The 17,587-nt window shown below is 38.3% G+C and overlaps 1 protein-coding gene across 1 annotated transcript in view; it reads left to right on the top strand.

The window, feature by feature from the left end:
• The window catches only part of fstl4 (follistatin-like 4), a 214,777-nt gene extending 199,543 nt beyond the window's left edge, over positions 1-15,234 (top strand). The window contains exons 13-16 of the mRNA XM_026182327.1: positions 536-685; positions 6,499-6,606; positions 11,900-12,009; positions 12,205-15,234. Coding sequence (XP_026038112.1) covers positions 536-685; positions 6,499-6,606; positions 11,900-12,009; positions 12,205-12,904 — 1,068 coding nt within the window. The 3' untranslated portion in view covers positions 12,905-15,234. The remainder of the gene's footprint in view (positions 1-535; positions 686-6,498; positions 6,607-11,899; positions 12,010-12,204) is intronic.
• Positions 15,235-17,587: the final 2,353 nt, after the last annotated feature.

Genomic DNA, 17,587 nt, shown 5'->3' with positions numbered 1-17,587 from the left:
TAAGAGAAACATCCAGAATGACTAATAGTTATTACAGATGCCATTTAGACAATCATTAAAAGTATAACTGAAATAAAGCAAGCAGTAGTAAAGATATGCACCTTAATATGCTAAATAATGTGCTTTGTATTTTTTAATTTAAATAATATTGTTGTTATTGGTATAGTCAAGACTTAATTGTCAGTTGTCAGAGTAAATAAAAGCAAAAAAATGCAGTTGCCAGCTCCTTATAGGTGTAGATTTTCAGATCTTTCTTATGTTTTTGGACTTTTCATTTAGAATTGTCAGCTGTATTTCAGAAGGTTTGGCTTCTGAAAATTAGATTCTTTTTTAACCATTTTCTATTATTTCATAAAAGGGACATGGTGACATTAAAGGGGAAAAAGAAAGTTTTTTTTTTAACCTAGCGGTAACCATGGATGAATAGTACAATAAAAAGCATCACAGTGCCGATCTTAAACACACCAGTAAATCCTCCCAACCTTTTCCCTCCTCTCTTGCTCTTCTCCTCCTCTCCTCTGTTGGCTCTTCCCAGGAGGAGATGTGCCCTAAAGGTGAGGGGGTGTCACCTCAACACTGTGTGTGGTCCTCAGCAGTCAACATCAGAGATAAGTACATCTATGTGACCCAGCCCCTCCAGAGCCGAGTGCTGGTGGTCGATATTCAAGCACAGAAGGTGGTGCAGGTGGGTGGAGCAGGTTATAAGACAGGCCTGTCACAACACACCAAAGACAAATATCCAACATGCTAAAGGGTCATTTTAATTTGCTCCATGCTGCTAACTGCTACAGATACTAGTGCTGATGTAAGCTTGGTAATGTAAGGAAAATAAGGCCTGCACAGTTTCTCTAAGCCTGGGCTCTGGTATGTTTGATTACAGTCCAATCCCCTTAGTTAGCTCAGCATAACTGATCCGATCATTAAAATCACCAAAAACTGTTTATGTACTATTTAAATGGAATTAAAACAAAATGTAAGTCTAATATTTTTTTCCTGTAATACAGAGTCCTACATGAGAAGGTCTAACTTCACTGCTATACAACAACATGTCACTTTTATTTTCGTTTTTTACATTGTGTTCTGCGTGGCTGTAGACCATTGTCAGTCAATCTCGTGCCGTGTCTCCTGTACAGTACAGAATGCGTTCAGCTTGTCAAATTTTTCTACAAAGATTTGAACTTTGAGAGTGTTTAAAAAAGAGAGAAAAGTGTGAAAATGTTCATGCCTGTCTGAGAAAAGTGCATAAAGTTTGTATTGGGGGGTTTTACAGCCTTAAAACATCTATGATAATTGTAAAAAAATAAAGTTGCGTACTTCACGGATTTCACCTATCGCGGGTTATTTTTGGATCGTAACTCCCGTGATGAACGTGGGACCACTGTACAAGTATTTGCACACAAGTCATCAGTAACAGTTATCGTGGATTATCTACTTACTGTAGATATAGAGCTGGCAAATCATAATGTGATGGGCATTTATTCAGTCAACACAGTTGACATTCACTTGTTAAAAATGTGTCAAAACCTTTTGTCTGCCTGTCTTGAAGTATACTATATTTCAAGGAAAAATAAGAAAAAAATTAACACCTTTAAAATTAGCAGGGATACATTCAAGCAGAGTTACACTATATGTCAAACATCAAACTGTGAGACAAACCGAGTTCAGACTTGACACACTACTGAACTGCAACCAATGTAAGAAGCTACATGCAAGGTAAAATAAATCAAATGCACTTCAAGGAACAATATGGTGCCCAGGTGGGTGCTAGCTGCTTTACCATTTATCTTGCCTGTAACGGCTGTTTAGAGATTAAATCCCTCAGGGGTCCTTCCCAGGGTCAGCATCATTTACACTGAGGTGCAGGATGAGAGGAAATAGGCCTAACTCAAGAGGAAAGAGGTGAAAGAAGTAGTCACTTGATTGAGTCTGGATATGTTTTTATTTCGTATTAAGATGTTATTTTAAACCAGATCAAATATAAAAGCATATTACTGTTTTGAGCATTCTGACACACATCTACAGTAAGTGGTTCTTGAAGCTGTGATCAGCTGCCTGCTTTCCTTGTCTTTTTTTTTTTTTTTTTAACTTCATCCAATACTGTAAAACTGCTTTTTTGTCCTTTGCTCCCAATACCCTGCCTCTTCCACTCCCCCCTCTCTTTCTTGAAGATCCTCTTTGGCCTCTGGGTGCAGGCGGTTAATGCATCCTCCTTTTCTTTTTTTCTTTTTGCTTTGTTATCTCAAGACATCCTTTGTCACAAGACACATTTGTCATTTCTTTTAAGACAGGAGAGATGGTGGCAGGCTGCAAAGCACAGGCAGAGGGATACGGATGAACGATGTGTGTGTGTGTGTGTGTGTGTGTGTGTGTGTGTGTGTGTGTGTGTGTGTGTGTGTGTGTGTGTTAATCAAATAGGAAATTTAGAATGATCGATTCATTCTAATCTTAGAAAGGTGTCCTAACAATGTCTCACCTTTCAGAAACATCCCAAAAAGCATAAGTGAAGGAAGTCTTCTGTGCTCTGCAACAAAATCCTCAAACCTGTCTCTAGGATCTGTTTATATTGTCTGTAGCCGACAGTCAGACAGCTGAGCTGTAGGCAAAAGATTGGAAAGGACTTTATCTAAAAGAAGGAGTGAAGAAAATAAATATCTGAAGTATAAACATGCTCTCAGTGGAAGAATAACTGTATGAAATGGGTGATAATATGACCTGTTTTCTTTGATACCAAGTAACCGCTGCCAATGATTTGATCTGAGTCTCCTCAAGATTTACATGAGATGGTATGTATATGTCTAAATGGCATGGTATTTAAATGGTATTTATAAAGCTTATAGGTAAGAAACAATAGAGGTGTTCTAAATATTAGGTGTGATCAAAAGGTTTTGCACACAATTCAGGAAGGCCATGTAAATGCTGCAGCAGTAATTTTTGTAATTCAGGATTGTGTGTTTACACCCACACAGCCTAACTAAAATAAGAGACCAGATCATTAAAACAAATGTGTATGCTTTCCTTTAAAAGTCCCCGTGCAAACACAGACTGGCGTTGTTAGTTCAGGGACTTCACACACACATAAACGCACACTACTCTTTTCCCCTCAATATTTCCTTTTGTGCACGCTGTCGGCTGCTTGCCTCCTCATTTCAGCTTGCCAGATTCATCACAGCATACTGTGGTCAAACTTGTCATGTCCTGTCTGTAAGGTCTTTAGACATGCTCTTGTGACCACTTCAAGGTGCACATTTGTGATTTGCACCATGGAGTAGAAGCAGTACCTTATAAAAGAATCTCCATCAGCACAGACTGGGTGATATGCTGTGGTCATACTCGTAATGCGTCAAAAGGAAAACATTCAGCACAAATTACAAAGACATCTGGGTGCATTACAATGTGCCTGCTTACAGGCATTTAAAATATTTGTTTTTAACAAAAAAGTCTTTGCCTGATACCTAAATTTCAATTATTACCCCATGAAATGATAAACCATTTCAACAGCTTCACTTCTGAGTCAGTGGAGATGCACTAGATCCTTCAAATGTGGTAACTTTTAAAGAAACTTTAATGGGAATCACAGTGAGATTTCAATCAACTATGGGTCTTGCTTTTTTTAAAGATGATATCTGTCTGAAGTTTTCAATGGTATAGCCTCAGAGCATTACCATCCACAGGAAAAAAAAGAAAAAGAAAAATATTTCAAAGCAGAAATAAAGGAAATGCCCAAACTGCTGATTTTATTTTTGGGTGCTTTATCATTTGCTTATTATAGTGAAAAGTTGTGCACTTTTTAGAAAGCCTTCATATGTTTCTGAACCCTCCCATCCAAAAATTCCCAAAAGACACCAGGATGAAGGTTGTAAACATGTGGAGAAGCTACAACGACAGAGGCTAGCGTGGTTTTCATGCTGTTCCAAGCAAGAAAATGGCACATTTGTTATCTTTCCCAACAAAGGGATCTAACCTTGACTATGATGTGTCACACCTGTGCCAGCTAAGCCTCCCATTGGGTCCAAAGACAAACAGCACATCCGCTAATTAAAAAGAACGCCAGATGGCAAAAACCTCTGTGTAGTTACTTAAATAGTAAGTTTAAATTCACTTTGAGGCTGCAGTAAATCAGTTGCACAGAGTTGTCGTTTAAGATTTTGTTATGAATTTTCATTTTTCTAAACCCGATCGATCATCTTTGCTCAAGGAGCTGAACAATATTCTAGTTTCCTGAATGATAGAAGTGGTCCTCTATGGCATCCATATGCTTTTGTACTTCTGTTTTAGTGATGGATGCTGTCAAGTGACCTACAGGAGATCATCTACAGCACAGATTCTATCTAGAATTAAAAATTTACTTTGTTTCAAGTTTTTTGCTGCTACAGCTCTTTGACATCTAGCCAGCTTAGATTGTTATCACTGTGTTTGGGGTTTTCTTGGAAAGACATGCAGAAAAACTGTAAAATGTGTCAACCTTTACTATATCTTTTTCTTTTGTCATCTGCCAGTGGAGCCACTGAAAGGCAGCCCTATGAAGTGTTTTGGAATCAGTTCAGATTGCAGTCCACATCTCTAACCATGCAACTCTACTAATAGGTCAAAAATTGGACACATATATTCTGAACAATAACTACTGAACAATATGCCTGATTTTTTTTTTTAATTGATTTCATGGAATTTTTAATTGTGATTCATGGAATTTAACCGCTGCCACACACATTTTGAATAATAATATTTAGTGTGCTTGCCTGAAACAAATACTTACTGTGTTTGTTGGTCTTATGATATATCTACTTGTAATGTTCACTTAATCATCTATTTTTATTTTATTTCTTTAGACCAAAGTTCTCTTAACCAAAATTGGGGCAGACCAAACCACAGAAAAATTACAAAATCAGCATGTATTATTGATATTTCATTTCCTGTGGAGTAAAGTTCAAAACACCTAAAAAATCAAACATCAAAATCCCATTTTGATTGAGAAAAAGAATGTCAAAATAAAAAACAAAATGCTAAGAAAACAAAAATAGGACGCTTAAATGTATATCTGAGATTTACCATCGTAACCTTTTCGTCTTATCTTTTGTTGGAATCAGAGCACAGCAGCGTTGGATGGTTTTGGCTCTCAAAATCAATCCCTTTTCTTTAAGTCAAAACAAGCATACCCCAAGTTCTTTATCCTTAAGAAAATAGTGTGATCACTTCATAAACAAAGAAGTTTTTTTATATATATATCTTGTTGTAAAAACAATCATTTAAACAAGTCAGACCTTAAGACCACCGTTAAATAACACTTAAGTATGTTGGGCTTTTAAATGACTGCCTTCCAGGTTGCTGCATTTAGGCCTTACCCCATCTTTACCTCTGCTTCTATTATGTAGAAACCAACACACACATACATCTGCTCATACTATACATAGGCACATGCTGAGTTGACACTTGGCTGACCAGTGCAGAACAGAGGGCTGGACCTCCCATTACTGAACAAAAAGCTTGTGGTCTCGCTCCACTGGTGAGGGTGTCAGCAGCTCCCTGTCCACCCAGCCAGAAGCAGGGTAATGGATTGTGTTACTCCTCATTGTTGACATTGCAACAGATCTGAGGTTTAGTATATTCCCATCCTCTCCCTTCTCTCTCGTTTCAATTCTTCTTTTACTGCTTCCCCTTTCTGCTTTCGTCACCTGATGTGTCAGACACCTTAACCAAAATCTCTTCAGCAGTGACATTATACAGGTTTTGTTTACATCTGTATATCCTATCTCCTTTGCACTCCGTCAGTGGCCTGACGTGATAAGAGTTTTCTGTTGACTCTATGTGTTACAGAGTGGATTTTCTGTTCAGCAAGTATACTGCTCTGTCACAAATCCACGCATCATGTGTACTGTATAGCTGTTACGTGGATTCAGTTAGTTTTGATCAGATTATACTGCTTCTAAAAAATCTGACCCGTTTTATCTCCATTGTATTCAAGCAAAACGTTTAGCATGTTGCTAAAAGCTTCTTAAAGGTTTGGCAGTTAGCAGGATTTAAGTGTTAAACAAGTTTTTCTTCTTTTTAGTATATTTGCAAAGCCAATTTTTAAGGGTTTTTTAAATCCTACTTTGTTCACATCTGTGTTTGCCATCATAGTATGTCTACTATCCACACCCCTTTTTGCTGGAACAGCACTCTATTATTATAATCTCAGTGAAACATTGTAAAGCCATTTGAAACACATTACATCCATAATATGATAAAACATTTTGGTTGTGAAAACAGCGATCAAAAAAGTGCGCAGGATACCTTTTATCACAGAGACTGCCTTGTAAAACATTTGCTGGGAATGAAATGAAAGGATCAGGATGTTCTCTAAATTGTCTTTAATCTGATAATTAATAGTTTGTTTGTTTTTGTTATATTTGTTTTGCCCCTTCTGCATTTTCTACCACCATGAGCTATTCTCCTTTCCAGTAAAGAGGACTAATTTCCCACAATTATTTCTTTGTCCCACACTCTCTTTATGTCCTGCAGGCTGTTGCAACAGACCCTTTTCCAGTAAAGATGCTTTATGACAAATCACATGACCAGGTGTGGGTCCTAACCTGGGGGGACATGGACAAAACCCACCCAACACTTCAGGTAAGTGTGAAGTACTTTGCAGCAGTTACTTTTGATAGACAAGCTAAATGGTTCAACTTAAATTACAGCTCTGGGAATGAGAGGGAACTGGATATTAACTATTAAAGGGACACTTAAGCATTTTGTGCTTTGTTTTGTCTCCTGTCTGCAAAAAAAGACAGGCTATTATTTTGGATATCTTTCTTTAATAAGGAACAGGGAGCTCATCGGTGTCGCAGGCTCGCTTGTTAATCAGTGAACTGTAATCATCGAACATAAAACAAAGCTTAGAGCAGCTATAAAATTACAAAACAGACCTGCTTTTTATCATCCGTCTACACTTGCTTTTTGGTGGTGTGTATTTCTCAACTCTTGATTCGTTCCCTGGGAGAGTATAATCTGCGTTAGCTGTAAAAAGTTTACCAAGCGAGGAAAAACCTGGCTTATAACTAATTGAGCACACTTGTGTGCCAGCGTCCTTTGTTTATGTGATAAGTATTTGTGTGACAAAAACTAATCTATGTATGTTTTAGAGCATTTACCAAGCCAGCAAAACAGCAATTCACAGCTGTGGTGTTGTCGGCTTGTGCCGAGCGTCCCTTTGGGCTGCTGGTGCTGGAGGCTTCACAATTGAGAAATGATCACAGGTGTGGTTGTATTTAATCCACCTCAGGGGATGGGTTGTGACAAGGGAATAGGGAGGAAGATGCAGAGAGGGTCGAGAAGGTGGAGGGAAGAGGGAAGAGACCAGAACTGGCACCGATGGAGGATGATGCTGTTTTTAAAGGGCTGGTATTTTTAGGTCTGCCTGTTTTGCATGTGCATCGGTGGAAGATAGTGTCATGAGTAAAGCTACCAAGGGATCGCACTGTAATCTCTGTAAATGACAATAACATGTTTATTGTTCTGCTTTGTCTCTTTGGGTGAAGGGACCGCATTGTAATTAAGTGCGGCCCTGTTTTCTGTCTTTATGATTTGGAGACGTTTATAAGGATTGTGCAATAATGATACAGTCAAATTTACGTGTGTTTCACTTATTTTCAGTATAGATTTTTTCCCCTACTCCAGTTATTTCTTAAGCTCTCAATTTTTTGTGAAATGGTTCTATGAATAACACTTCTCCAGGATACTGTAATGGGTCCATTTTACATCATTATTTTTAGTTTTAATGTTAGATTCTTTCGGATCACAAGGTGCCACTACGCTTTGGCATCAAAAAGTAGTGAAAAGGATAACTGCCTGTACGTGGGTTTTAACAGTTTTCCACTGATTTATAATCTACATGGCCAGACTCCATATGTGTGCATAGATTTCCAATTTCTTCAGGCTTGCACTTCTTCACAGAGTGTAGGTGCATAAGCTGGAGATGTGTTTTTGTGTAGTTATTCCGTTTTAAGGGGAGCACTCAGTGGTTTTGAACTTCTATCAGAGTTGTAATCTTAAAAACAGCAGAAAATTCTATCAAACAATGTTTTTCATCACAGAAGAAAACATGGTTCTCCCTATTTTAATTTTGAAACAAATACAAAGAGCAGCTTTGCATAACAGCTGTGCAGAAAATGCATTTTTGTTATTTTCATTTTGTTCATTTCCCCCTCTTCCTGCCATGGTTCAGAAGTAATGAATAATTAGTGAACAGGGTAGGAATCAATCAAAAAAATGCAATTGCAGACAAACTGCATAATGGATTGGAGGCCACATGGATCACACCACAAATAAATGGTCTGATAATGTCATTATCATTTGGACTGAATGTAATTGACCTGTTCAGCAGCAGCCTGTCGCTACCAGAGGCACCGCTTCGCTTCGGCAGATCATACATGTGTATGAGTGCGTGTCTCTGCTCGTGCATGTTAATTTGAGCACTCGAGATGTACGGCTGCACGCAGGTGTGCATTCATCTCAGTGTGTGCGGCATTTTTAAGAAGCCAAGTTTGAGGATGGCTCAGTAATTCTGCAGAAGCACTGAAGAGAACGTGATTGTCAATTCATTAGGGAAGACAAATGGAGGAATCTCTGCCGGGCATAGACAGTCATAGCCTTCCAGACTGTCAGTTCATTCTGTGTTAATGTGCTAAGAAGATATTTAAAACACAAATAGATTTTGTTTTGTTATTTTTGGTTTTGTTGCTTTTTGTTTGTGTTTTCACACACAGCAAAATAGCAACTTTTTAGCCTGGGCTGGCCAAATCAAATGAGTTTTTTTATGCTCTTAATAAAAGGTATTTTAATCCCCCATCCACCAAACTTTACACTTTGCACAATGCAGTCAGTTCTCCTGGCAATTGCCAGACTCATCCATTGGATTGCCAGATGAAGAAGCTTGATTTGTCACTCCATTAAACATGTTGTTTTTAATTTTCCAACCTTAACCAAGCTGCTATTTTAAAGTCTCTCACATATAGGTTGCTTGCTGTCGACCCAGACCATGACTTTCCCCAAAACTTTACATACACCCACTACCTCTGAAATAGATCCGCCACCCTTGCCACTAACCATAATGAAGCTATTTTGAGTCTGACTGGAGGCTTGAGCTTCTTTGCCCTCTCCATACTTGCTTCCTGTCATCTCTTTAGAAGTACTGTCAATTAAAGTAATAAAAGAGGATTTTAATTATTGCAGCAGTGATTCATTACTGTCGCGCCCATAGGGGCATCAGTTCAGAACATTCTGACATATCTTTCTGGAAGGCAAGTCTAAACATATTTTGCTCTTTAATTTGATGGTTCTTTTATTAAAATGTATATGTTTTTTAATTTTCTCAATGCTCATTTTCGCTAAATTTGTATCATGTTTGTAAGAGAATCTCAAGCAACTGTTTCATATTAAAAGAAGTTGACATAAACAATTGTTTGTGTCTTACAAATGTATGATATAAAACACAGAGTCAAAAAATGCAAATCATTAACTTTAGCTGTTCTTGCATGAAGCATTAATCATGATCTTCTTAGTTTCATTGGACCCGGGGTGTGCTTTATTGCTCTCCAGGAACAACTAGTAACTCTAAAAGAGTGTATTAGCAAAGCACAATGAATGCAGTTGCATGGGGTAATATTAAAATGCCTCATAAAATTTATTTAATTAGCGGAAAAATAATGGAGTATTTGAAGAATGCCATCTAATTTAGACATCACGTAGCTGGAAAAAGAATGAAAAAGAAAAAAACTACACATGGCATCTGCAGAGTGAATGTTGTAGAGAGTCAGAAGCTAACCAAGAAGCTACTTAGTTAGTAGCTTCAAAAATCTCCCTTAGGTGTCAGATAAGCCAGCAAGGCAGTGGCCGAGAAAAACTCAACTGGGCCTTAGTCTTGGTCTTGAGTACATGAATATGAAATCGAGGGATGAAGAATAACAAAAGGAAAGCCACTGGCATTAAGTTGTAAACACCTGCAGCCCACAAACCACCAGAGTTGCCTAATAATACATGAGTAATAGTACACTGAACCTCATTAACTCCCATCATTGTATTCTGCAACTGTTGTAATGACTTTTTGTTAATGAGGACTTGTTTCATGTCTCGCAAGCAATGAGAAACAGGCTGATCTGTTTTGTTAAAAATGGATGAGATATTCAGCAGAGTGGGGGAAAAGAGATCACTTCTGAGGGGTATTTCTGTAGAGTAGCAAAAGAAACTTAAACTGCTATTTTTATTTCCTTAGATTTTATAGCTCTGACGAAGAAATGCATCAGGTAGAGGTTTAGCTTCGGAGTTGAAGGCGTAGACATTTCGATTTAACACTTAGCTCTTTCTAGTTTAAAAAATATTCTGTATGCTCTCCAGCAACATTTTCCTAGGTGTCTAAAGAGGAGTTTGCAAACTGAGAAGGAAAACAAGCAGATTTGACCTGATCATGGCAGCATACATGATGAAGCATGTCTCATGGATAAGGTGGTTTATCAGGACTGTATCAAAAGTGGAGGCGCTCTCCGAGCACCTTAGAAGCATGCTGATTCAGTGCCAGCTGTATGACATGAGAGATGGGGCTTTTATTGTGGTGTGTGCTTCTTAGACAACCATCACTAATCAAGATGCTTTACGGAGAACTGAGATAGGGCCGTGCTTCACCAGCTCAAGTCTTATAATGTAGATGTTTATCTGTTTCACAATATATGAGGCTGTCACCCGAACAAGCTCTGATTCTTAAGACCTGACATATGAGCCTTACAGTAATTCCTCTTACAGAAGATAGAAGCAGTGCATTCTGACAAAGCTTCACAGTTTGGCTAAAAGCTGCAAACTAAAGTAAGCATCTGTGTTCAGACATACGGACACGTAACCAGAAACATACATACAACCCTACAGTCAGACATTCATTCTAAGGTGCACACTTCCATACATACAAATCGTTGCCCACTATGGCCCAAAATAAAGGGGAAACGATTAAGGGAAAGCTAACTTATACAATGTGATTGTATAAGTTAGTCGTGCAAAACAAATCAGAGACTGAGCTAACCTGATAGGCTGAGGAAGACTGTGGTTGTGATGATTACCTTTGGTTTTAAAATTAGAGTGTGCTACAGTGAGGAGACCCTGGTTACAGGGTAAGAGAGGCTGGCTGCAGTGATAAGGACTAAGATGCTCTGCTATGTAAGCAGGGACCTGTCCATGCTGAGCTTTATATGTTAATAACAGGATTTTAAAGTGGATTCTGAATTTTATTGCCAGAGAAGATTAGCAAGAATAGGTGTGAAGCAAGTATACGGTTACTTTAACAGTTGTTATGGTACAATAATCACACATCGGAATCCTAAACAACTCGTTAGAATGTTGTTTCTCTTGGTTACAATAATCTGGTTTAAGATCATGTCAGCCTACATAATTCCCATTACGTTTAGTGAGGCATATCTTGTTATAGTGCAGTGCTCTTTTGGGAAACCATGGCTTCTGGAATCCATGTGGATATTGCTCTGAAATTACAACCCAACCTATTTCCAATTGTATGCTCAACAGCAGCAGCAAAGACAGTGAAATGTAACACACCATTCTAAACTCTAATTAGATTTGTGTGGTTGCATGGAAAACAGTTTTCTAGCAAGTGTTGTTTTAAACTGTGAATTGTATAGCTAAAAGGTGAATAGTGTATATTTCCAAAATCTTAGAAATGTTTAATATCAGTGAGTGAATAAAATTTAAAAAAAATCTCAAATAGTCCTTAATTAGGAAAATTCCGATTGAAGACCGTGTGAAGTTCGGCTTTTGAAGGATTACGCTGAAAACATTCAAGGGTTTAAACCACAAAAATAATGTATTTGCATTGGTGTTAGATAGTAAATACTGTATTCATTTTACATTTTTCTGGAACTGTCTACAGGTTATTCCTCAAGCCAGTGTGGGTGAAGTACATCATGCCATACGTACAACTTTTCAGAGGGTGAACGACTTCTTCATTCCTCCAACTAACCTCATCATCACTCACGTGAGGTAAATCCGTACCCATTTAGCAGCCTTTCACCTTAAAACAGGTGACCTTATTGCTCTCGCTCATCGTAGCTGTCCCACTAAAGCAAAGGAGAAAAGAGCAAATGAGAATTATAATGAGAACCTCGATGTGTATTAATCACTGCACAAAAATTCTAGAAAGGCTATTAACCTCTTCTGTGAACTTTGCCAATTTAGGTTTGCCTTTGTCTTTCTCAAAAATGAGCCCGCGGTTCACAAGATTGATCTGGAGACCCTTCACCGTGTCAAGACCATCAGCCTAAAGAACAACAGCTGCATCCCAGTGAGCATGGCCTACACACACCTGAGTGGCTTCTACTTCATCCAGTGCCAGACCAAGAGCCTTCTCGCCCCACAACAGCTTCTGATCGACAGTGTGACAGACGCCGTGATTGGGCCAAACCTCAATGTCACAGGCCAGGCTTTTGTGTCACCAGACGGGCGCTACATTGTGACACCTGACCCACAGAGCTCAAAGCTGATAGTACAGACAGTGTCATTCCAAGGGGAGCTGAGTCTGAACCAGGAAATAGACGAGCCTGTGGCGGTCTCTGATCTTGTTTTTCAACCTTCTTTCACGGAGTCCAACCAGCATGTGGCCGTTGCCACCTCGGGCTCAGGAACGGACCTGCTCTTTGCCGATCTGTCCTCAGGCCACATCGAGGTTCTCCGGAGCCTCAAGCAGCCCCTGGCCCCCCAAGCCTGGCCCTGGGGAGGCCCTAACAGAGTGGTTGTCTCCAGTGGGTTGTTTGGACAATATCTGGTGACACCATCAGCTGAGTCCCTCTTTGTTCTTAATGGCAAACAGAGAACGCCGCACTGCGAGGTGTCAGACATCAAGAGAGGCAACACAGTTGTCTGGGTTGGAGAGGTATGAGTGACAAGGAAAAACAAAAGTGAACAAGATTTAGAATTAGGGGGAAAACGGAAAGATCAGGCCAAATTACCTATTATTAAGATTTATGTGAACATAAGTTGTGGACTCAACCCTGGGACTGAGCAAGAGAGAAACCTGCCTGGGTTTGTTGTAACAAAAGTACACGTAAAAATAGAGTAATTGAGAAAATATTCCGAAAATCTGTTGTGATATTTATATTGGGAGAAAGTGTCAATGCCGTTCAGTGCAACAGTGATCTATGTGCACTTAACTATACAGAATTGTACATTATTGCACTTCCTTCCATGTTATCACAGCAAATAGATACCTGAAGAGGGGTTATAACAAACTATGAACTATGCACAATGCTCACTTTTTTTAGACTAAAAAGCTTTCCAGTTTTTGTTTATCTCAACAATGTTTGTCGTTTTCACCAGTGCCGCATATAATCACCACAAACTGTCTGTCCCGTCTGCCTTTAGTGTCCTGAGTGCGTGTCCTGAGTCCTTTTAAAAGCTACCACCACCATCTGTTTACTCGCCTTTGTCATGGTATTGTACTGTATTCTCCCTCTGAAAGCTTTCATTCTCCTAATGCTGGCAGAGGTTGGCTTTATACACGTGTAATACCCTTATTTACATTGTCTGTCCAAAGAGCTCAATTGGTCCGTTAGCCGTCGACAATGGATGTTGCAGTGGAAGCCTAGCCTGAAATGAAAAGTAGATCTTTTGGTCTCTTGCAATGTTATAATCTGTCCCCTGCTGTTTCACATTTATTCTGAACCTGCAGTACAGCTCTGAGCTGTGAAGCCTGAAAATGCCACTTATACCACTTAGCAGATTCCCTCAGGGTAATGACTCCAGTTTACACTGACCCATATGCTGAGGCCAAGCCAAAGTAGCATCAGTGCTGCTATCTGACAGGCTGTGAGCATTTGTAGATCTCCTAAGAGAGCCGTGCATCAAGATCAAACAAGTCAGGTAGACTAGACACTTCTCACTTGGTAATTAGTGAGAGAAAAAACTTTCTGGAAAGAAGTCACGCATGTACACAAAAATAAATTCTATATTTCAAAGTCTTGCAACCTGTTTCAAAAGTAGGGATACATTTTGACAGCAATATGTACTGTATTAAACAGTTTTCCTTTTTTTCAGGAATATTAATTGTCAAATTGCAAAAAGTACTAAGTGTGTTTATTACTTAAAAACTCTGTATTCCTACTTTTGAACTAAAAAGGCTAGAGTGTCTGTCTGAGAGCAGCAAGTGAATAAACACCAGCAAATCTCCATCTGTCAAAATAGCAGATATTTCCTATCTGTGGTTGAACTGCATCATCTTCTGTGTAACTACATTTTCCACTTGCACTAATCATCATAATGATGATCCATTAGCAGCAATATAGCGCTGCGGCTTCTCTGCAGATGTAATAATGCCATCAAAAATTACTGGAACCATAAAGTCTCTTATCATTCCTGGCTTTTCATATTAGTGCCAGTCTATATATGAATGCAGAGCTTGGACAGCACTTTTGATGGTTTTTACATAGTAGATGAAAATTGGCTACAGTTTGGGGGTAATTACTTTTTTTTTTTTTTTTGCCTTTTTGTCTTTGTGAGACTTTTAGTAAGCTACTTTAGGAAAAGCACTTATGTGATGTTATGTGGAATATACAGAACATAAAGTTAAAAAAAATAAATAAATCAAAAGTTTTTCAGATCTGCCAATTATGTAAGGACAGTCTGACTTGCCACAGAAGAAAAAAATAAAAATCATTTATTTGACCTAGTCGCACAATGCTTCTACATTTGATACTGAATGTAACTAAAATAAGTATCAAACATGAGCTTGGTGTGAAACAGTTGTTCATTCATCGAGTCACCATGACAAGCAGTTCTATTACATTTCAGGCATATTTTCATACAGTGAGTTTCAAGTGGTACAAGTTCAGTTTTGTCTCACGTCAACAGCTGCCTCAGGGTCTTTGTGCCAGTTTTTATAATCAGTTATAAAAACACCTGAAATTGTAACGTTCTCCCACAGTTGGCCTGCTTGTCTCACATATTTAACAGGTGTTTAACATGACCCTCTTCTTTTTTAGAGACCTTTTTTGGCAACTATTCAATTAATTTGCTCTGCATTTCTCTCACAGTATGCTGTTCTTAACATTTGATTAATTCAGACGCTGCTAATACAAAATCAGGACTTGAAGCTGTGTTCTGAAGATCTTTGTGACAGCGTAGATTTTACATTTGTGTAGGTAAAAGCATTATTCTTTGCACGAAGCCCAGCGTGGAGTTGCTGGTAATTAAATCACGTTTAAAAAAAACAAACAAAAACCAGTACTTTACAAAACAGTAGGATCAATGCTTAATCACGTGGCAAGAGGAATATTTTTGTTAATTTTTTGTGAATTTAAATCTTGTACATGTTGTCATCACAGCACAAATGCTCACAGCCTTTGAGATCCAACAGTTCCTGACCTTTTAATGGCAGGCCGTGAATATTAAAGACATAATTAAACGTCATTTACCAAGATGTCAAAGACCAGCTTGAGTGTGAAAAAACTACTGTAAATCCAAATGGAGTCTTGTGGTGTATCTGCAACCTAAATGAAATAATAATCATTTTTCCTAATACGTAGTTGTGCCTGTTACTCCAGTCCCCAATGCGATGCAATGTGTAGGGTAGAACACAGGAGCGAAGCAGATTCGTCCTTCTTGTTTGTGACTTCGGTATTTGCTGCTAATCTGCCATGAAAACCGTTCCGGCATGAAAGTATGACTGAATTAACTTTCTGAAGGCAAAGATTCAATGATGTTTCCTAGACCACTGTTGCACTGAGGAGAGAAAAATATACGTATATATATATAAATATATATCTGACATACATTTATGCTATCATGCTTTTAATGGAAATTTCTTAAATTTTTAATCCAGTTTTCTGTCTCAAAAAAAAAGAATAAATCTGGCTCTGATGCTTCCTAAAGTCACTATCCCATCCAAAGTCACTTCCCAATGGCTCTAATCAAGTAATAAACAGTATTTGACAACTCTTAACACATGCATGTAATGAAAATAGGCCTCCAGTATGATCACGGACCTCTTGGTGATCTCTCACAGTCACATACAGTTCACAGTTGCTTGTATAAAAGTCACTTTTATGTCTTCTCATTGTCACGTCTTTCAGCTTTTCTCTTAAGGTCGATTGAGCAGTAAAACATTGCTACTAGAGTCAAGGAGAGCAAGAACAAAGAGACTGCACCTGCGCTTGCTGATATAACTACATAACTGGCTCACTTATGTTGTTTGTTTGGATCTACCTTCAGTGTCACATGACTATTTCTGTACCTCTCCTTTAACCCTAAAGTAAGGGGCTGAAGAGCTGAACCGCTTGGTGTGATAGACATTGATAGGAACCACTGTTGTAGATATCATTGTTCATGTTTAGAACACGTTCAGACATGACAAAACTGACTGTACAGTTTTCTTTATGCATTTTGTGTGTTCTGGTTTATGAGGGAATTGTTTTGTAAGAAAAAAATCGAAATAAATATATTGTAAAAATCATTCAAGTGTGTTTTCACTTCATTACTGTTAGAAACTGGGATAAGCTAGCTAATTAATTTGTCTATTGCACTAATTTGATTATTTATAGCGCTTCACAATTCCCCCTTTTTTAAATCTTTGTCAATATCAATTTGGGGGTTTTTTTTTAGTTTTTTTTTTTTTTTTTGCATCTAACCTGGTTTGCATGTGAACATGGCCACAAATTTGCTGGTAATTAGAACTATAGTCTATATTATTCTGTCCAAGTGCCAAGTATAAAAAATGAATTACATTACAAATAGACTCAAGCATTCTGAAATCCCATTTGATACCCATTTTGGGTGTTTTCTGGTCATTCGATGGTTATCAAATCAGATTATTTGTAATCACACATTGCCAGCAGCTGCTAGTAGGCTCAGTACGTTGCTGTCATCTCATTCAACAGTGGTCACTTCATATTGTTTAACAAATGTGATCACTGAGTGTTTTCACTTTAAAGTCTGTATAAGGCGGCAGTGGTTGCATGAACTATGAGACATAAGTTCAAGATCCCCTTTTTTCCTTCTTTTTGACCTTCTGTTTCCATGATTGCTGAAGATTTTAAGTGTGCTGCTTAACACGTGCTGAGGCTGGTAGTAGTCACGGAAATATTCATGCCAATTCACACATCCAAATCAGCTGATTCAGTCACATATATTAGTTCACACATATGAATGTCGTATATTATGGTTCTAGTTAGCTGGTTGAACATAAACAAGACAGTGAATCCATTGTAATCTGTGGATTTTGCAGGTATCACATTAGCAGTGCTAATGATATAAGTGTTCATGCACTCAAAACAATACACAGTGAGATAACAAATCTGAACAGTATGAACAATGCACTTGTTCTTCCTTGTTTTCATGTCCAATGTGTTGAACTTTAAATGTTATAATCATTGAGGCCTTTGATCATCTCAAAGCTGGTCATAGGTAGTGTTACAATCTTACGTACAGTACAGGTTCATGGGTAAACGCCATGTTATTCAGTCTTCAAATAAGACCACCAAAACACACACCTATTGTTTATCTGTCTACCTTGAAAACTTTGTAGCTAACAAGGTTAGACAGACTTTAGCACTGCCTGTGACATTCACCC

This window comes from Astatotilapia calliptera, chromosome 10 (assembly GCF_900246225.1).
Source record: "Astatotilapia calliptera chromosome 10, fAstCal1.2, whole genome shotgun sequence".
Taxonomy (NCBI): domain Eukaryota; kingdom Metazoa; phylum Chordata; class Actinopteri; order Cichliformes; family Cichlidae; genus Astatotilapia; species Astatotilapia calliptera.
Note: the sequence above shows the minus strand (reverse complement) of the source record. Positions and strands in the feature narration are given on the sequence as shown.